Source organism: Microtus ochrogaster, chromosome 5 (assembly GCF_000317375.1).
Source record: "Microtus ochrogaster isolate Prairie Vole_2 chromosome 5, MicOch1.0, whole genome shotgun sequence".
NCBI lineage: Eukaryota > Metazoa > Chordata > Mammalia > Rodentia > Cricetidae > Microtus > Microtus ochrogaster.
Window position 1 is genome coordinate 9,680,158 of NC_022012.1, and position 16,956 is coordinate 9,697,113.

General features: G+C 49.3%; 2 protein-coding genes across 2 annotated transcripts; one reads left to right on the top strand and one right to left on the bottom strand.

Moving 5' to 3' along the window:
• Positions 1–1,576: 1,576 nt before the first annotated feature.
• Positions 1,577–6,772, bottom strand: LOC102000576 (ATP-dependent RNA helicase DDX51-like). The gene is given in 16 exon segments (XM_013346109.2): positions 1,577–2,520; positions 2,721–2,845; positions 2,936–3,009; positions 3,176–3,277; positions 3,508–3,624; positions 3,704–3,819; positions 3,900–4,095; positions 4,195–4,340; positions 4,430–4,538; positions 4,677–4,783; positions 4,934–5,005; positions 5,085–5,230; positions 5,493–5,643; positions 6,239–6,372; positions 6,467–6,701; positions 6,703–6,772. Coding segments are annotated over 16 exon segments (1,905 nt in total). The 5' UTR covers positions 6,751–6,772; the 3' UTR covers positions 1,577–2,493.
• An 86-nt stretch (positions 6,773–6,858) lies between these two features.
• LOC102000856 (nucleolar complex protein 4 homolog) lies at positions 6,859–13,694 on the top strand. Its single transcript, XM_005346814.3, has 15 exons — positions 6,859–6,975; positions 7,071–7,191; positions 7,671–7,777; positions 8,296–8,403; positions 9,038–9,187; positions 9,288–9,387; positions 9,505–9,539; positions 9,812–9,862; positions 9,949–10,060; positions 10,298–10,358; positions 10,533–10,643; positions 10,755–10,915; positions 11,006–11,088; positions 11,307–11,420; positions 11,510–13,694. Exons 1-15 carry the CDS (start codon positions 6,859–6,861, stop codon positions 11,627–11,629), a joined length of 1,551 nt encoding a protein of 516 aa, XP_005346871.1. The 3' UTR covers positions 11,630–13,694.
• Positions 13,695–16,956: the final 3,262 nt, after the last annotated feature.

Sequence of the window (16,956 nt, forward strand, 5' to 3'; positions counted from 1 at the left end):
AGGCTGGTCTCGAACTCACAGAGATCCGCCTGCCTCTGCCTCCCGAGTGCTGGGATTAAAGGCGTGCGCCACCACCGCCCGGCCTAGATGCCTGATCTTGTACAGATCCAACAGGTGACAGTTGAGTGCTGATCTTGATCAAGATAGTGACCATTTCTGACAGTGTCCATAAAAATGGACCTCAAGGTGTAGTGGTACACACCCTTAATCCCCAGCAGAGAGGCAAGGGGGATAAAGTTAGCCAGGGGTTTTCAGACGGGGAATGGGGAAAAAGGACTCACTTTCCTGCCTATCCCTACCCACTGCACAACCCTAAGGCTGACCCCAAACTCATTCATCTTGCCTACCTGCCTACCAAATCATTTTTCCCACCACACATTGTATGGAACTCACAAAGAGCTTCACTCTGTCTTTATTGACAGCAAAGCAAGCACCCCAAGGGGAATACTTTATAGAAATCTTTAGCTGAGTTTCACAAGGGAAAAGTCACTGGGTCCAATCAAGCCCAACTGACCCAGATAACAGACATAATTATTTATCAACCAACTAATCTTTATGGTAGATTTTAGTAAGTTGCTTCCAAGTCTTTATTTGCTGCTTTAAAAAAAAAGGATACATGTGCATTATCTGGGTCAGGGCATGAAGAGTACCTAAGATTACAGTAAAAGTTTGACACACAGTAGGATAGCAGTCTTAAGTAACTTCAAGATGTATTAACTTTGTCACCAATAATACTTTTGAAGAAGCTATATTGGAAACCTTCTATAGACACATTCTAATATATACATACTAGTTTAAATGAAGTTACTCTATGTTGGGGCGGGGGAAGCTCAAAAATCCCAACTAGATAACACATGCTAGCAAATAACCACTGAACCAGGAATGGGTTCCCCTTTTGAGGACCCCCAAACACTGCAGGCAGCTATCATGTAGGTATTAGAAACCAAACCTCTGCATCACAGAAAATGCTCAATTACTAATCTCTAGCCTCTCACCCACTTTCTGGTTGGATCAAAGGCCTGCCCCATGTGATAGAACCCATATTAGGTACTGTTAATGGGGCCAAGAACCTGTGGTTAGACAGATTATGGGCTCGAAAAACAAATACTATTATTCTGTTAATAAGCATACTGTTAAGATGACTTTTGATGATATTCCCATACCCATAGATTAAGTGTAGCTCTCAGCTTTCATCATAAAAGCTGACTGCACTAGATGGCAGCTGCTCAACTGGTACAAAGTAAGAGACTGTGTGGAGTGTTGGGCCCTAAAGGGAACATTCCATACCTCTCTCCAAGGCTCAGAGATCTTCAAGGAAGAGGGTACAGAGAAAAGTTAAGAGCCAGAAGTGGGCTCTTCCAGAGGTCCTGAGTTCTATTCCCGGCAATCACATTGTGTCTCACAGCCATTTATAGTGAGATATGGTGACCTCAGGCATACATGGAGGCAGAATAAGGTGGTGCATAATTTAAAGGAAAGCTTTTTACCAGACACAAGAGAACAATGACAACATACACAATTCTACCAGTAGCTAAGGAAGAACTACTGGCATTTCATTGCTGCTGGAAGTCAGTTTTCTTTGTCCTGTGAGCCCTTGTAGGCACTTTTGAGTAAACAACAAAATCAATTCAGTAGGTTTAAAAAGAACAACAAAAAACTTTGGACTTAGGTGGGTGCGGAGATGAGTGGAGATTTCATTTCATTGTATAAGATGTTCAAAGCATTAGTAATGTCAACAATAAAATGGAAGTCTGACTCTCAGACTAGCTGCTAGCAGATTCTAAATTAATCTCATGAACAAAATCCTAGAGTCAGCAAGGGCCTGAGGATGGTGCCAGTGGCCTGTGTTGCTTTCTTGAGCTAGCCTAGGTGTCCTGAATTAGAGGGGTATTAGTGTGTTGAAGCTATCAGGAAATTGGCATGAGTTCAAGTTATCCATTTTTTTAATATAAATGAAAACAGTTTATCTTAATACTATAGATTTTTCTTTCTTTTTATTTATTTAATTTTTTACAAAAAGCACAGTCTCTTTGACTATGTTCAGGCAAGCACTCTTCTGTAATTTACTTCATGCTTATGTGGGTACCATCTTGAAGGCTAGTAGCCATGGAAACATCTTAAACCAACCTATTCCTGGACTTCAGTGACTTGTCTGGGACAGGCTCACCACAGTCTCTCTGTAGACATGAAATGCTAATGCTAGGCACACTTTAATCTGCTGTCACCATAAGGCTGACCATAGTTTTTCATCACATTCCTGAAGGCACCCTTCAGCTTTACCTAAGCTTACTTCCAAAGACAGTTGGACCCCAGCAGTACAAACCAAGGGCCATTACTTTTCAGGACCAAGCCAACATCTAGGCTGCCTAGTCCAAGATGACCATGGTGCTTGCAGAGAAGGGTTGTTTCTAGTGGAACCCCAAGGAACCGTATCTTTTGCTTAAACACAACATTCATTTCAGCAGGATGTTCCCCCTGGGCTTTTGCTCCCATCTAGGCCATCTTCAGCTTTTGTTCTTCCTGTGGAGAAAAGGGATCATCCTTACCTGCTGTCTGCAGAGCCCTTGCCCTACAACTGGGACACAACAGGCGCTGTGCTCAGGAGGCATGTCCCATGGCATGAGGCTATTTCCTGCTTACCTCCCTTTCCTAGAAAGTGTGATGACTACCAGAGCTAAGCTGGATTTGCAAAAGCCCCACCTGGGTCCAAAAGCACTCACCTTGACAATCTTCTCCAGCTGAGACAAGGCCATCTCGTAATGAGGGACCAGGGGCTGCAGGAGCTCCCTGGGAATCTCATGGTGTGCCACCTCAGGCACCCCAGCTTCTGGAGGAACTTCCTTTCCTAAAAAAGGAAAGGGGTTTCATGGACAGGGTGGGAACAAATGCCATTTGCAATAGCATGCATTTACCCATGACATCTGCTGAGAACTACATGGTCTTACCTGCACTTTCAGGAGAAGTGTGAAGGCCTGGCCTGTTTTTCCAGCTCAGGCTGTTCTCCCAACCCTGAAACCAAGCATAAGTGTTTTCTGGCCCTAACCCTGGAGACCTAATTGGACACCTGCTCTCTTGGCCACACAGCACACAAACCACGATGCAAGATCCCACATATAATGGCCAAGAGCTCATAAGCTCATATGCCCCACAGCAGCCACTGCTGACTAGACTTTACCTATGCACATAAGTTCGTAGGTACTGGGGGGCATCATAGTTGATCACCAGCTCCACACCCTGCACGTCGATGCCTCGAGCAGTAGCATCTGTACTGATTAGGCTGAGGAGACATGGGCACAGGGCTCAGAAGGCCAGAAACACTCAGCAGTTACATGTGTACCCTCTCTGCTCTCTTGGGAGCCAGCTAACCCAGGAGCACCCCACCACTACACAGTCAGGTCCTGTCTGTTTTCCATGGACTCACAGCTCTCCAAGGCTCTTGGGAGCCAGCTAACCCAGGAGCACCCCACCACTACACAGTTAGGTCCTGTCTGTTTTCCATGGACTCACAGCTGGATCTTTCCCTGTTCAAACTGCTTCAAGATTTTTTTCCTTTGGCCAGGTCCATAGCGGGAGGAGAATTCAGCCACACTCACACCCCCAAAAGCTTGTGTTAACAGGAAGAGCCTGGGTAGGTAAGAAATAGAAGCCAGGTGGTGCCAGGATCTAGTCTGTATTAGCTATACCCCGCCTTGGTTCAGCTTACCTGTGGGAATTCTCTCGAGAGTTAGTGAAGCAAAGGGCCCTTGAGAAGTTCACCCCAAGGACCAGGTGTAAGACAATAAGTGGCTTCGAGCTGAGTTTACAGGGTACATAGTGGTGCTGTGGGAAATGGACAGCAGGTGCTAGCCAGAAGCCCTGGGCCTAGGGACCAACTTGCCCCACATGCCCTACTTGCTTACCGTGAGCCCCACAGGGAAGGTGTACTTCCCCCCAAAATTTCCATCCATCTCAACTGTGTCTTTAGGGCAACTGTGTCCCAGCTTCGTGGAAAAAAGCCTTGGCTGGTAGAGGCCAAGCCGCTGCAGTTTCTCAGGGTTCTGGGTCAGTGTGGCTGAGAACAGTAACTTCTGTAGAGGCATCTGGGGAGAGCAAGTGCTGGAAAACCAAGGGCGTGTTAGGACAGGATTCCTCAAGCCACTCTGACTGCTATTTTAGGGCGTGCAAGGGGAGCTGAGAAAGGGAGCAGCAGGATACCTGGCAGCAGTCACAGCCTGGGGCTGTGTCCTCTGGAGTAGGGCACAGGAGCCTGAGGGGCCTGCACTGTAGAAGGCTGCTGCCACCACTCTGGGCAGCCAGGACTGGTGCATGCTGTCTACCATCCGGTCAGCCTCATCAATGATCTACAGCAGACAGGAACCAAGGGTCAACTGAAGACTCCCCAATGACATCACCCCAGCTCAGGGACCCAAGTGTCCAGAAGGTGGCCTACCAGGAAGCGGAGCTGCTGGAGGCTGAATCCTGGGGTCTGGTCAATGTGGTCCACCAGGCGGCCAGGTGTGGCCACCACAATATCAGCCAGGCATCGGTAACCATCTACCCTACAAACCAGAAAGACTCAAAGAAGGGCCATCTAACAGCAAAGCCTCACGTGTAAAGCACTAACACCACGCTAATCAAAGGACACCAGCTGGGCTGGGGAGCAACCTCCTGCAGAGCCCACCACCTGGCACACCTACGTCTTCTGGACAAGGCTCTCCTGCTCCTTGGCCAGTGACTTCTGTCCAGTCACCAAAGCAACCCGCAGAGGTGTGGTATCCGTGTAGATGTTGAATACTTTGCTCACCTGCAAAAGGAGTCTGTCGCTGGTCTAAAATAGACGGCGGCCCCTGCTATGACAAAGACTCTTGAGTTTAACACAAGGGATAAGTACCATGTACATCCAGCAGGGCAACTAAAGCTGGGGATACAGACTTCTGGATACAGAGGGGCATATCTGTTGGGCCAGCTCCTTAGTAGGAAGCACAACCAGTGCATGGATGTGGCAGACCACTCGATGCAGCAGGGCCTGTAGGGACAAAAATGATCTGTGCCACCAGTACCCTCCCTGCTGTGCTCTAGCTAGAAATGTGTACTCTGATACTCACTTGTACCACAGGGACAACAAATGCCAGTGTTTTCCCACTGCCCATTGGGGCAGACACACAGAGGTCACTAGGTTGGTATCCACCTCTGCCTACTAGAAACCCACTATCTGCACTCTCCAAGAGGGCAGGAATCACAGCTGCCTGGACTGTAACAAAGGAAGAAAAGAAACAGGTGAATTATATGCTAGGATATACCATGTCACCCAAGAGATCTCCTGGCCAAAGATGGCACCTGGATTGGATAAGACCTAAGATAATCATCAGGAACCTGAGCCCAAGGATGCAGAAGCTCACTGATCCAGTGTGAAGTAAGGACCCCTAAACCACAGCCCTTATATTGGAGCCCTGACAGCCCAGGGAAGGCTGCCTTGGAGAGTTCACCCCATCATCTGCCCAGGGCTGAAGGACCTGGAAAGTAGGAAGAGATGCCATTAGCCCTCAGCTGCTTCTGCAAGTCAGGGTGAACCTCATGGATGTCTTCGATAGGAGTAAGATCCTCAGTGACGCTCTTCTTGACACAGTTTGGCTTTGCCAGCCATGCTGGCAGGAAAGGCTGGACCTAAAAGAGTAAAAAACCCACAAGAGTTCTGCAGAGCCCTTCAGGCTCATGGAGTAACACCAGTTATCAGAAACTAGGAACAACAGAAGAGACCCTAACAGCAGCTTCTACAGAGGCACCTAAGGAGAGTAAGTGCTGGAAAACGAGGGCAAACATTAGCAGGGTGAAGAACGTATTAGCAGGGCAGGTTTCCTTAAGCCACCCTGACTCTCATTTTAGGCCAGCAAGGGGAGCTAAGAAAGGGAGCAGCACTCACATGGAGCAGTCAGCCCTGATGCAAGAGCTGACTTAGTCAACCCTTCACTACCACCCATTCTTGGCAGTCTTCGGACAAGACGCCCAGACCAGCAATTGCCTCACTGCGGCCAGAAATGTTTCTGCGGGGGCCGCCAGACACACCAGTGTCCAATAGGTCTTACACGTCTGTGGACTTCAGTTTCAAGAGTGTCCACACATACCCTAAGGAACTCTATAAACCTCCCGCCATTCTATAGTTAGGGCCACGTAAGGGCAAAAACAAAAAACCCACAAACAACACCCCCACCCCGCCCCGATAAAGCTTAAGAGTAGCGGGCAGACGGCCAGACTTACTCACCTTCAGTGTCTTCCTTCTTGCAAAGTCCCCCAGCACACGCCCTGGAGCAGGGGGTCTCGGGGCCTCCTCTGGGGGCTTCTCACCTGAGTCCTCTAAGTCGGTGTTGAGCTCTCCAGGCGACTCTTCGCCTCTCCCCGCGCGACACAACAAGAGAGGGGACATAAACCCCGCAGCGCACCCAGGAAAAAAGCCTCCAAGCCCCGTCCACATCTCGGCCACATAGCCCACCTGCATGCACACTGTAGTCCGCTTTCTGCCGCTTCGCCCTAGGGGCCTCCGGGCTCTGAGCCACAGAGCAGCCACGCCGCCGCCGGGGCCGTCGACGCCGCCTACCTGCCGCTTCCGCGGCCTCCCCGGCGGGTTCAGGCTTCGGTTTCTGCTGCTGCCGCTCACCGGCTCGGTTCTGCAGCCGCTAGAGCAGCACTCGTGACCGGCTACCCGCCTCTACCTCTGCATCCCCCCAGTCCGGAAGCCTCCGGGCCTGCGTACCGCGCTACGTGGAATAGTGCCATAGTCGCAGCACGCTGTCGCTCTTCCTCGGCGCTCTCTGATGACGTGACCAGACCGCGCCATCGCAGACGTCACAGGCGCGACCAAGCTCGGTAGTCCCTCGCGGCGGCATGGATCGTCACCTGGCTTCGGCGGGCTCCCGTGGGGAGCTTGGCCGTCTACTACAGGCGGTGCTAACGAGCCGTGGCCAGGCCAACGCGGTGTTTGACATCCTGGCTGTACTTCAGGTGAGCCGCGCGGGCGGCGGGGGCGGCCCTGGGGCGACAAACGGGAGGCACAGCTGGGCCCAGCGTCAGTCACCCTTTCTGACCTCCCGCCTCAGTCCGAGGACCCTGAGGATATCCAGGAAGGAGTGCGTACGTGCAGCCGACTCTTCGGCACCTTGCTGGAGCGGGAAGAGCTCTTCGTGGGCTCGCTGCCACGCGAGGACGGGGTCCTGGCAGGTAAAGTGACCTGGAGGGGCTGGGGTGCTGTCCGTCAGGAGGAACACGCCAAGCCAGGGCCCTGTCATAGACTAGACGGCGCCCCAACGGGACCCGCCTTATTAAATGACACCAGGAGGAACACTCCAAGCCGGGGCCCTGTAGGAGGACTCAGTCCATTGTGGCTCAGAAAGTGAGATCCATGTACTTGCCAGGCCTACACGAACTCGTATACTAGCAACTTTTTTCCTCAGGGTTTTAATTGTGCCACTTCAAAGTTTGGTGCTGTCACTGCCCTAGTGTTTGGGAGATCCAGATCCTGAGGCAAAGTGAGAAGAACTGTATTTTAATATCTAGTCCCAGTTTGCAGAGATCAGAAATGGTCTTTTCCAAGGCCTGGTCTGGGTACAGGTTCACAACTGAAGATGGGAGACATTGGGAAGGCGGGACTGGGTTTAGGACACAAACATCAGTGGGAGTTAGCTCTCCTCTGTTCTCAGGATCCCAGGGAGCCACACACAAATACAAAGTTTGGATGAGACACCGCTATCACAGCTGCTGTAATCGCCTGGAGGAGCTCCTGACCCATCCCTCCTTCCAAGTCAAGGTGAGTCTTGAAGTCCTTGGCCCAGCTTCTCTAAAGCACAGGTGTAGGGGCTGCTTTTGTGAACACCTCTCTTCCTGTTTAAGAGAAGTTACATGTTTTCATTGCTCTTTTTCTTCCACAAAGATTTATGATATGGTATTTGTGGTATGATTTGTCTGGCTCTGAAGATGTGGTATCTGTAACCCTAGTTCTGAGCACCGTATCTGCTTTGCATATTGTCATGTTTGGTGTGGTATCTCCAAAATTGCTTGATGAGAGAGCAGTTAGGTGGTTTCCCCTGCAAGCCCAGCTTGTGTACATGCCTCAGGCCAAATTCTGTTATAAGTTCTTTCCCAAGTCAACAAGAGCATGTCACTGTCACCATCATCACATACATGTAACACGGAGCAAGGTAAGATCTCTCCTACTTCTTGGCCTGGTTTGGGCCAAAGCCTGGTTGGGAGCGACCCTGAGGCTAGGTGAACTCTAGGAGGCCATCTAGATGGGGACATCATGGTTACTCTTTCTCTGCTTCCCAGGAGCTGGCCCTCAAGACACTCATGAAGTTTGTGCAGCTAGAAGGAGCAAAACCCCTGGAGAAGCCCCAGTGGGAAAGTCACTACCTCTTTCCCCGCACACTCTTCAGGGTAAGGCCTTAGTGGGATCTGGAAGACTGTGGTGGCCAAGCCTAAGATGGTTTCGTGAGTTAGTTTCCTGAACAGATAGCTGGGGCATATTATGTTCCTGTCTTGCTTTGACCTGGGAACTAAGCAAGGCTTACTGCTCACAGGTCTCTGTTGTAGCACAATTAATAAAAACCCAGAGACAGATATTGGCATTCAGCCTGAAGTTCATAAAAGCAAAATAGCCAGCCACTGGCTTTTACCTCTACCTCAGTCTGAAATGGTGATGCTGCCTCCAGGAATCCTCAGAACGAGACTGAGAGCTGTCTCCTCGCCTCTATTCCTCTCTAGTGCTGGAACTAAAGGTGTGCACTACTTCCGACCAGTTCGGATGGCAAACTAGTATAGCTTCTAGGACTAAAGGTGTATGTCACCACTGTCTAGTCTGTAAGGCTGACCAGTGGATATGTTTTACTCTCTGATCTCCAGGCAAACTTTATTGAAATGCAAATGAAATATCACTATATTCTGTCTTGTGAATTGGAGAGGAAATGGCAGACAGCCTGGTGGTGTGGAGCTTGATGGATGGTGACATCCTTCTTGACCATGCTAGGACCATTTTGTGGAAGAGAGTCATTCACCCTGTCTTTCTCCCCAGGCAGTGGTAGGAGGCCTGCTCACACCCGAGGTTGACCACAGCCTGCTTATCTCCCAGTTCTGCGAATACTTGGAATATGATGATATACGATACCACACAATGCAGGCGGCCACAAGCACTGTAGCCCAAGCCACCAGCCAGCAATCTGAGGTAAAAAGCTGGGTTCCATCACCATCCTATGCCCTAGTGCCTCAGGGAGGCAAGTAGATGGCAGCAGCCTAGACAATTGCTCAGGCTAGGCTTTCTGCAGGTGTCACCCACCTTCTGGAACAATGCCTTCATGTTGCTGTCTGTTGTGAACCTGCCCCTCCAAGAGCATGACCTTACCAAGTTCTATGTGAAGCACACACGTGAGTTCTGAGCAGGTTAAGGCCCACTGGAGCCTGACCCTGGTAGGAGGGCTCCTGGAGAGATCCAGGCCTCTCAGCCTGGCTAGCCACTTCTTCCCCTTTTTGCTGTGATTTCAGAGACATCAGACAAGTGGAAGGTCATTCACTTGAAGGTGAGATGCTTTCAAAGACTGAAGACCTTCCTTGGCAGTTATAGGCAATAGCATGTACTCCATTGTCTCAAGTGATGCCACTTTTATGTGTTACTATAACCAGCTTCAGACCTGAGTCCTGCGCCCCTCTGTTCTTTGTCTCTTCTTGTGCTGAGACTTGGCATCACAGACTGGCCTGGATCTTTCAGGGTCAAAGGCCCACAGTTGACTGCAGAAGGACTGGGTGGGTCTGAGGTTTATCAGGATACACATATTGCCTGGTCCCGTTGCAGGAGCACAGAAAAGCTTTCCAGGAGATATGGCTTGGGTTCCTTAAACATAAGGTAGGGTGTGGTGGGTGAAGCCCCTGGTTTTATTGTGGGCAGTGGGGGCAAGGGAAGCAGCTCCATGACTGCCATGATCTCTACAGCTGCCCCTCAGCCTCTACAAGAAGGTACTAGTGGCTATGCATGACTCCATCCTGCCCCACCTGGCTCAGCCCACCCTCATGATTGACTTCCTCACAAGTGCTTGTGATGTGGGTGAGTGGGACTTCCACTTAGCTTATTCGGCAAGGGGCACTCACTGTGCATGGGCCCAGCTGCCACCTCCTGCCTGACAGATCTGAGCTAAACTCCCATAACCTTCCTGCATGTGACCGTAGGTAGTCAGTCTCTCTATAGGCTGGCCACCTGCATCTATGCCCACTCCTCCCTTACCTACTCAGGCCCAGGGTGAGCAAGGTGTAGGTAGCTTCACGTCTTCCTGTGTTTCTGCAGGTGGTGCCATCAGCCTCCTGGCCTTGAATGGGCTTTTCATCCTAATCCATAAGCATAACCTGTGAGTACCAAATAGGACCACTCTGGTCTGCTGTCTAGTTTTCTCTCAAAGGCCTTTGTTGCTCACCTGGGAGGTTAATGCAGAAGAGGTGCAAGAGGAGGAGCCTTGCTTACCTGGGGGGTTCTGTCCCTTTAACCAGTTCACCTCCTGTGTCCTCTCTGCTCCCTCCCTCAGGGAATACCCTGATTTCTATCAAAAGCTCTATGGCCTTCTGGATCCATCCATCTTTCACGTCAAGTACCGAGCCCGGTTCTTTCACTTGGCCGACCTCTTCCTTTCCTCCTCGTGAGTGTTGGGAACATCCAGGTCCATGGTCTGTGGGGGCTATAGTTCTGGTTAGGGAGGCAGTGGAAGGATGTTTGGGGACCTATTTTCTCATACCTATTTCCCTCCCAGCCACCTCCCCGCCTACCTGGTGGCTGCCTTTGCCAAACGCCTGGCCCGGCTGGCCTTAACAGCACCTCCTGAGGCCCTTCTTATGGTCCTGCCCTTTATCTGCAACCTGTTGCGTAGACACCCTGCCTGCCGAGTTATGGTGCATCGTCCACAGGGCATTGGTGAGTGTGAGTAGCTGGGCATCATGGCACACCCTGGCTCCTGTGGTCCAAAAGGCCAGGTGGCAAATGGAATCTTGATCCTGTTTGTAGAGCTAGATGCTGATCCATATGACCCAGTAGAGAAGGACCCAGCCAGGAGCCATGCCTTGGAGAGCTGCTTGTGGGAGCTGCAGGTGAGTCATCTGCCTGTCCAGCTTCTAGAAGGCATTTGAGTCTCCACCGACACATCTCCAGCAGCCCCTAGAGATCTTGGTCACACAGGGCACCATGCCAGGGTATGCTAAGATACTCGGTTGCTGGTGACCCCACACTGGCTCAGGGCTTCAAACTCCATTCTAAGGCCCTGCTGCTATGTCATGAGGTTTCTGACATCACTCTAACTTGCTCCTAGACTCTTCAGCAGCACTACCATCCTGAGGTATCCAGAGCTGCCGGGGTCATCAACCAGGTGCTATCTGTCCCTGAGGTCAGCATTGCGCCACTCCTGGAACTTACTGCTTATGAGGTGAGAGAGCTGTGCACAGGGCTGTTGGGGTGCAGGCCACGGGGACTACTGCATCCAGCCCAATGCCACCCATTGTCTGTCCTTTGCAGATCTTTGAGCAGGACCTGAAGAAGAAGGCACCTGGGTCAGTGCCCCTGGAGTTCATCCCATCCAAAGGCCTGCTGGGCCGACAGGATCACCTCTGCACCCAGTTCTTCACTCTCACCTGACCTGGCCTCATCTCCTAAGAATTTTCTTTTTGTGTCTGAGACAGACTCTCACTTTGTAACCCAGGCTGGCCTGTAACTTGTGGTCCCCCTGGCTCAGCTTCCCTGGTGCTGAGGTACAAGGGTCTACCACCATGTCTGCGTTCAAATAAATGCTTTTTTTTTTTTTTTAAAGGGAGTATATCTGGCCAGTCGGGTCTTGGGCAGAGTTGGAATCTTTGGGCCAAGTTTCTTCCCTGCTAGGCAGGCAGGGGCTGCCAGAGTCCTCTGCCTTTCTTGTAGCCTGGAGGACAGGACAGAGGGCTTGGATATTTCCACAAGGATCCTGGGGAGGTGGCGCAGGAGCACTGGGCCCATTTTGTAATAGGGCAGCCCTGCTATATCCATCTGTGCTTAGTTTAGACTCATGTGAGGCAGGGTACCCAAGTGGTGTCCTGGGGACACAGATCTGCCCCAATCTTCTGGGCTGCTGTAAGTCTACTTGCTCTTTACCACAGAGAGTCTAGTTTCTATCAGTTTCATCTGAAGGTTGTTCAAAGAGATGTCTTGGATCTGTACTGATTCAAGCAGATGAGTATACTGTCCTGTTTCTACTCCCAGTTTGGCTGTTTGGAATCTGTGTGAACCCATTTGCAAGGGATTGGTCAGTAGGCCTTACTGTGCATGACTTGTAAGGCTTTGACAGAAATGATGGTGAGTGGATTTGTTTGTCATGTGCAGATTTGGGAACACAGGACTGGCTTCCATATGTCATTGCCTTAGCCACAGTTTTGCTGTCCTCCAGTCATTCTGGTTCCTGCCTGAGGGCATTTCTGCTGGCCACACCATTTCTCTAAATTCAAGCTCTGTCTGGAATGTGGACTTGGTGGTGCTCCACAGGTGGAACTGAGCTGTGAGGGTAAGATGGTTGGGATCAGCAAGAGGACCCTGGGAGCTCTGTGGGATGCCCAGAACTTCCCGAGGCCAAGCTTCTGTGGATCACATAGAACGGAAGGTATGGGAGTGAGCAAGCTGCCCAGGAGGAGGCAGAGGAGTCTCCTGGAAGGCAGCTACCCCATGTCAGTGACTACAGTTGTGAGTTGTCCCTCTCTGTGCTTAGTTCTCTGTGGGCAATGTGTATAACATCTAGTTGGGTCAGGCTCTTTAGGGCCACCTCACATGTTGCTTGCTTGCAGGGAAAGGCCTGTGGTGGTGTCTACACAAGTGAGGACATACACACTCACTGACTGGCAGTCCCTTATCAGGCATTATCCAGTCCCTAATCTGCCATTGCATCTATGCACAGGGGCCAAAACTGGGAGCAAGCCTCACGGGACTGGATAGCGTGCTGAATGTTGGAGGGTTTTACCCGTATGCCAGCATTTGGTATTTTCCATCCCATCCTATGCTGGCTCCTGTGGCTCTTGCCTTGGTAAAGGTATGTTTCTCATTTCCCTGGGGGGTCTCAGAAGGTAGATGTTGTATATAAACTACCAGGGACTCCAGCTCTTAATTTTCTCCTGCCCACTGTTGCCCTTAAAGTGGTTGCCCAATCACCTGATGGCTTTTCCTTTACCACTGGGTCATCATAAAGTCAGGCCTTTGAGTACTGCCCAATTGTCAGTATAGGTTGTTACTGACCAAAGTTCCCATATTGTCACATGGTGCTTATTTTCATTCGTATTGCTGCTACCTGCCCATTCTGGTTTGGCACCATGCAGATACGACTTGGACACCAGCCATCAGTATGAATTGGGGATGTCCCTTCTAGTATTCAGTCAGGGTTGGCTGGAGAGTCAATTGCAGGAGGAGAGGTTCTGGCTTTAAATGGCACTGGCCCCAGTACCACCTACATAGCATTGGTGATAAGGGTTTGTCTTAGGGTTTCTATTGCTGTGTTGACTCTCATGACCAAAGCACCTTAGGGAGGAAAGGGTTTGTTTGGCTTATAACATTGTTCATCAAAGAAAGTAGGGACAGGAACTCAAATGGCAGGAACTAATGGTAGAGACTATGGAGGTAGCCTTGGTTGTTCTGGAACTCGCTCTGTAGACCAGGCTGGCTCTGAATTCACAAAGATCCACCTACCTCTGCCTCTCTAGTGTGGGGTTAAAGGTGTGTGCCACCACCATCCACAGATGAGCAAGCTTATAGAACCCAGATCCACCAGCCCAGAGATCACCCCACCCACAATGTGCTAAGCCTTCCCCTATCAATAATGAAAATGCACAGCTGGATCTTATGGATCCATTTTTTTTTATTTGAGGGCTCCTTTTTTGATGCCTCTAGCTTGTGTCAAGTTCACAGAAAACCAGACAGTACAGCTGACTTCTTGTCAACTCGACACACAAACGCGTCACTGTTCATCCTTAAGATGAACACGTTAATAAAGATATCACAATATAAGATATTTTACAGACTTAGAAATTCCCACAGCCTTACAAATTAAAACCCGTTAAAAGTTGTCTCTTCAAAAATAAGCAGTCTCAATAGGCGGTGGTAGTGCACCCTTAAGCCCATCGGAGGGAGGCAGAGGCAGGCAGATCTTTGTGAGGTTGATGCCAGCCTGGTCTACTGAGGGAGTTCCAGGACAGCCAGAGGTGCACAGAGAAATCTGTCTCAAAAAACAAGAGAATAACAACAGCAACAACAAAATCCAAATTCTCTGTAAAACTCCAAGATCTCTTTTTAAGAAAGCTTTAAAATCTTTTAACTGTGGGCTTCTGCAAAAGCACTTTTTTACTTCAAGATGGAAGAACCAGAGCACAGTCACAATCTGAGCAAAGCAAAAGTTAACAGTATAAATAACTCAGAACCCAATATTTAGGATTCACGTACTGTTGTGCCCATGTTTTTGGAACCCCAAAATAAATCTATGAAGCCAGTTTCCAATGTAAATGTAAAAGGGTCTTTATTTAGCAAGCTTAAGCCTGGACTACAAACCTCCAGCACACCAACACAATGGGTAAGAAGGCAGCAGGGTTGGCCACCAGCTCAGGGAGAGATCAGCTTTTAAAGGGGAAGTGCTGTAGGAGCTCAGCCCGGTGCTCTGCTGCAGGTCTCTGCTCTTGTCTCCACATGAGTTACTGGATGAAGGCTCTATTGGTGACATTTGACTACAGGGCAAGGCCAGTTCAGGCACCCTCTCCACTATTGCTTAGGGTCTTATCTGGAGTCATCCTTGTGGATTCCTGGGCATTTCTCTAGTGCCAGGTTTCTTGCTAGCCCCATAATGGCTACCTCAATCAAAATATCCAGTTGAAGAGTAGGAGGAGTGAGAATATGAGCAAAGAGGTCAAGATCATGATGTGGGTACACCCACTGAAAATGGCTTACCTGAGCTAATGGGAGCTCACCAACTCTGGCCAGACAGGGAAGGAACCAGCATAGAACCAAGCTAGACCCTCTGAATGTGGGTGGCACTTGTATGGATGGGCCAGACTGGGGCCACTGGCAGTGGGACCAGGATTTGTCCCTGCTGCTTGTACTGGCTTTTTGGAACCCATTCTCTTTGGATGAATGTCTTGCTCAACTTTGATATAATGGGGAGGGCCTTGGTCCTTCCTTCCTTGGAGCAGTGTGCCTTCTGGAGAGTGGATGGGGGGTGGAGTGGGGGAAAGGTGGAGGGAATGAGAGGAGGGGAGAGAGTGGGAACTGGAGTTAGTATGTAAAATGAAAAAATTTTGTTTTCTTTTTTAAAAAATAAAGGGGAAGTGCTGCAGTTAAGGAAGTACATATCTATGATTTAGGATTGGGCAGTGGAAATACAGAATAAGAAAATTTCTGAAACCATTGGTCAGTTTTTGGGCTCAAAAACTCTAACAAAGAAACAAATCACTGACAAGGTTTCTGCCAGGGCAGGTTTTCGGAGACATCTGGTCCTCGTAAATTTTACTATCACATACCTTATTGGCCTTTGCAGCACATTCCTGGAGCTGAGGTCAGTTCTAGGTCATCATTTGCCTTAAGAGATATCTGCCTTTAATCCCAGCACTTGGAGGCAGGTAGATCTCTGTGATTTGAGGCCAGCCCAGTCTACAGAGCAAGTTCCAGGACAGGCTCCAAAGCTACACAGTAAAATAAAAGAAGTCCCATCTTTAAGATGGGGTCTGGTTCCTGAGAGTTCCCATCATGGGATTCTCTCAAGCTCTATGGTTTCCCCAGGCTCCTGGGGGAGGAACTGATACTGGATTTGAATTTCCCCCAGTCTCTCTTTTACAAACTATATTAATTTGTTTAAAATACAAGGCCCGATGTACTCATTCATAAGTCGTTTTTAAACATAAAGCAAAGAAAACTAGCCTACAAATCTCAATCCTAGAGAACTTAGACAACAATGAGGACTCTAAGAGAGACATACATGGATCTAATCTACAAGGGAAATAGAAAAAGACAAGATCTCTTGAGTAAATTGGGAGCATAGGGCCCATGGGAGAGGGTTGAAGGGGAGGGGAAAGGAAGAGAGGGGGGGCAGAGAAAAATGTAGAACTCAATAAAAATCAATAAAAAAATACAAGGCCTGAAAGTCAGTAGCATAACCAGAATAAGGAGTGGACACAGCAGAGTGGAGATGGTGAAAATTAAGGAGGTGTGCCAGGATGATGAATTAAACCAGGATTTGAATCACCCTTGACTGGCCTTGTGATCCTTTTCCTGTCTAACCAGTTCTTCCCTAACTTTAGCCATGGATTCCTTTATAACACCTTTTATATGTTTTTATGTATAAAAACAGCATTCCTAAACTGGGCCCTGGTGGTGCACACCTTTAATTCCAGCACTCAGGAGGAAGGCAGAGGCAGGCGGATCTCTGTGAGTTTGAGGACAGCCTGGGCTACAAGAGCTAGTTCCATGTGATCAAACCGGACTCTCTGAATGTGGCTGACGGTGGAGGCTGACTGAGAAGCCAAGGAGAGTGGCGCTGGATTTTGATTCTACTGCATAGATGGGCTTTGTGGGAGCCTAGTCTGTTTGGATGCTCACCTTCCTGGACCTGGGGGGAGTGGGGGAGGACTTTGGACTGCCCACAGGGCAGGGAACTCTGACTGCTTCTTGGACTGGAGAGGGAGGGAAGTGGAAGGAGGGGAGGAGGTGGAAATTTTCTTTTCTTTTTTTTAAACTGCATCTTGCAATTTAATGTTTGTATAAAGTAGTTCAAATTCAATGAAATCTTAACATGAAGCTATTTCAAAAGCAAATACAATACTCTATATACATGATCAATGAAGAAAAGGGTCAGAAATATACACTTGTGATTATTTTCTTGTCTATTCTGTGTCTAAAAGAAATTTTACCAAACCAAAATATATTAATGGACAAGTGTTAAAAAGCTAAGATTTCACCTATCAATCAAG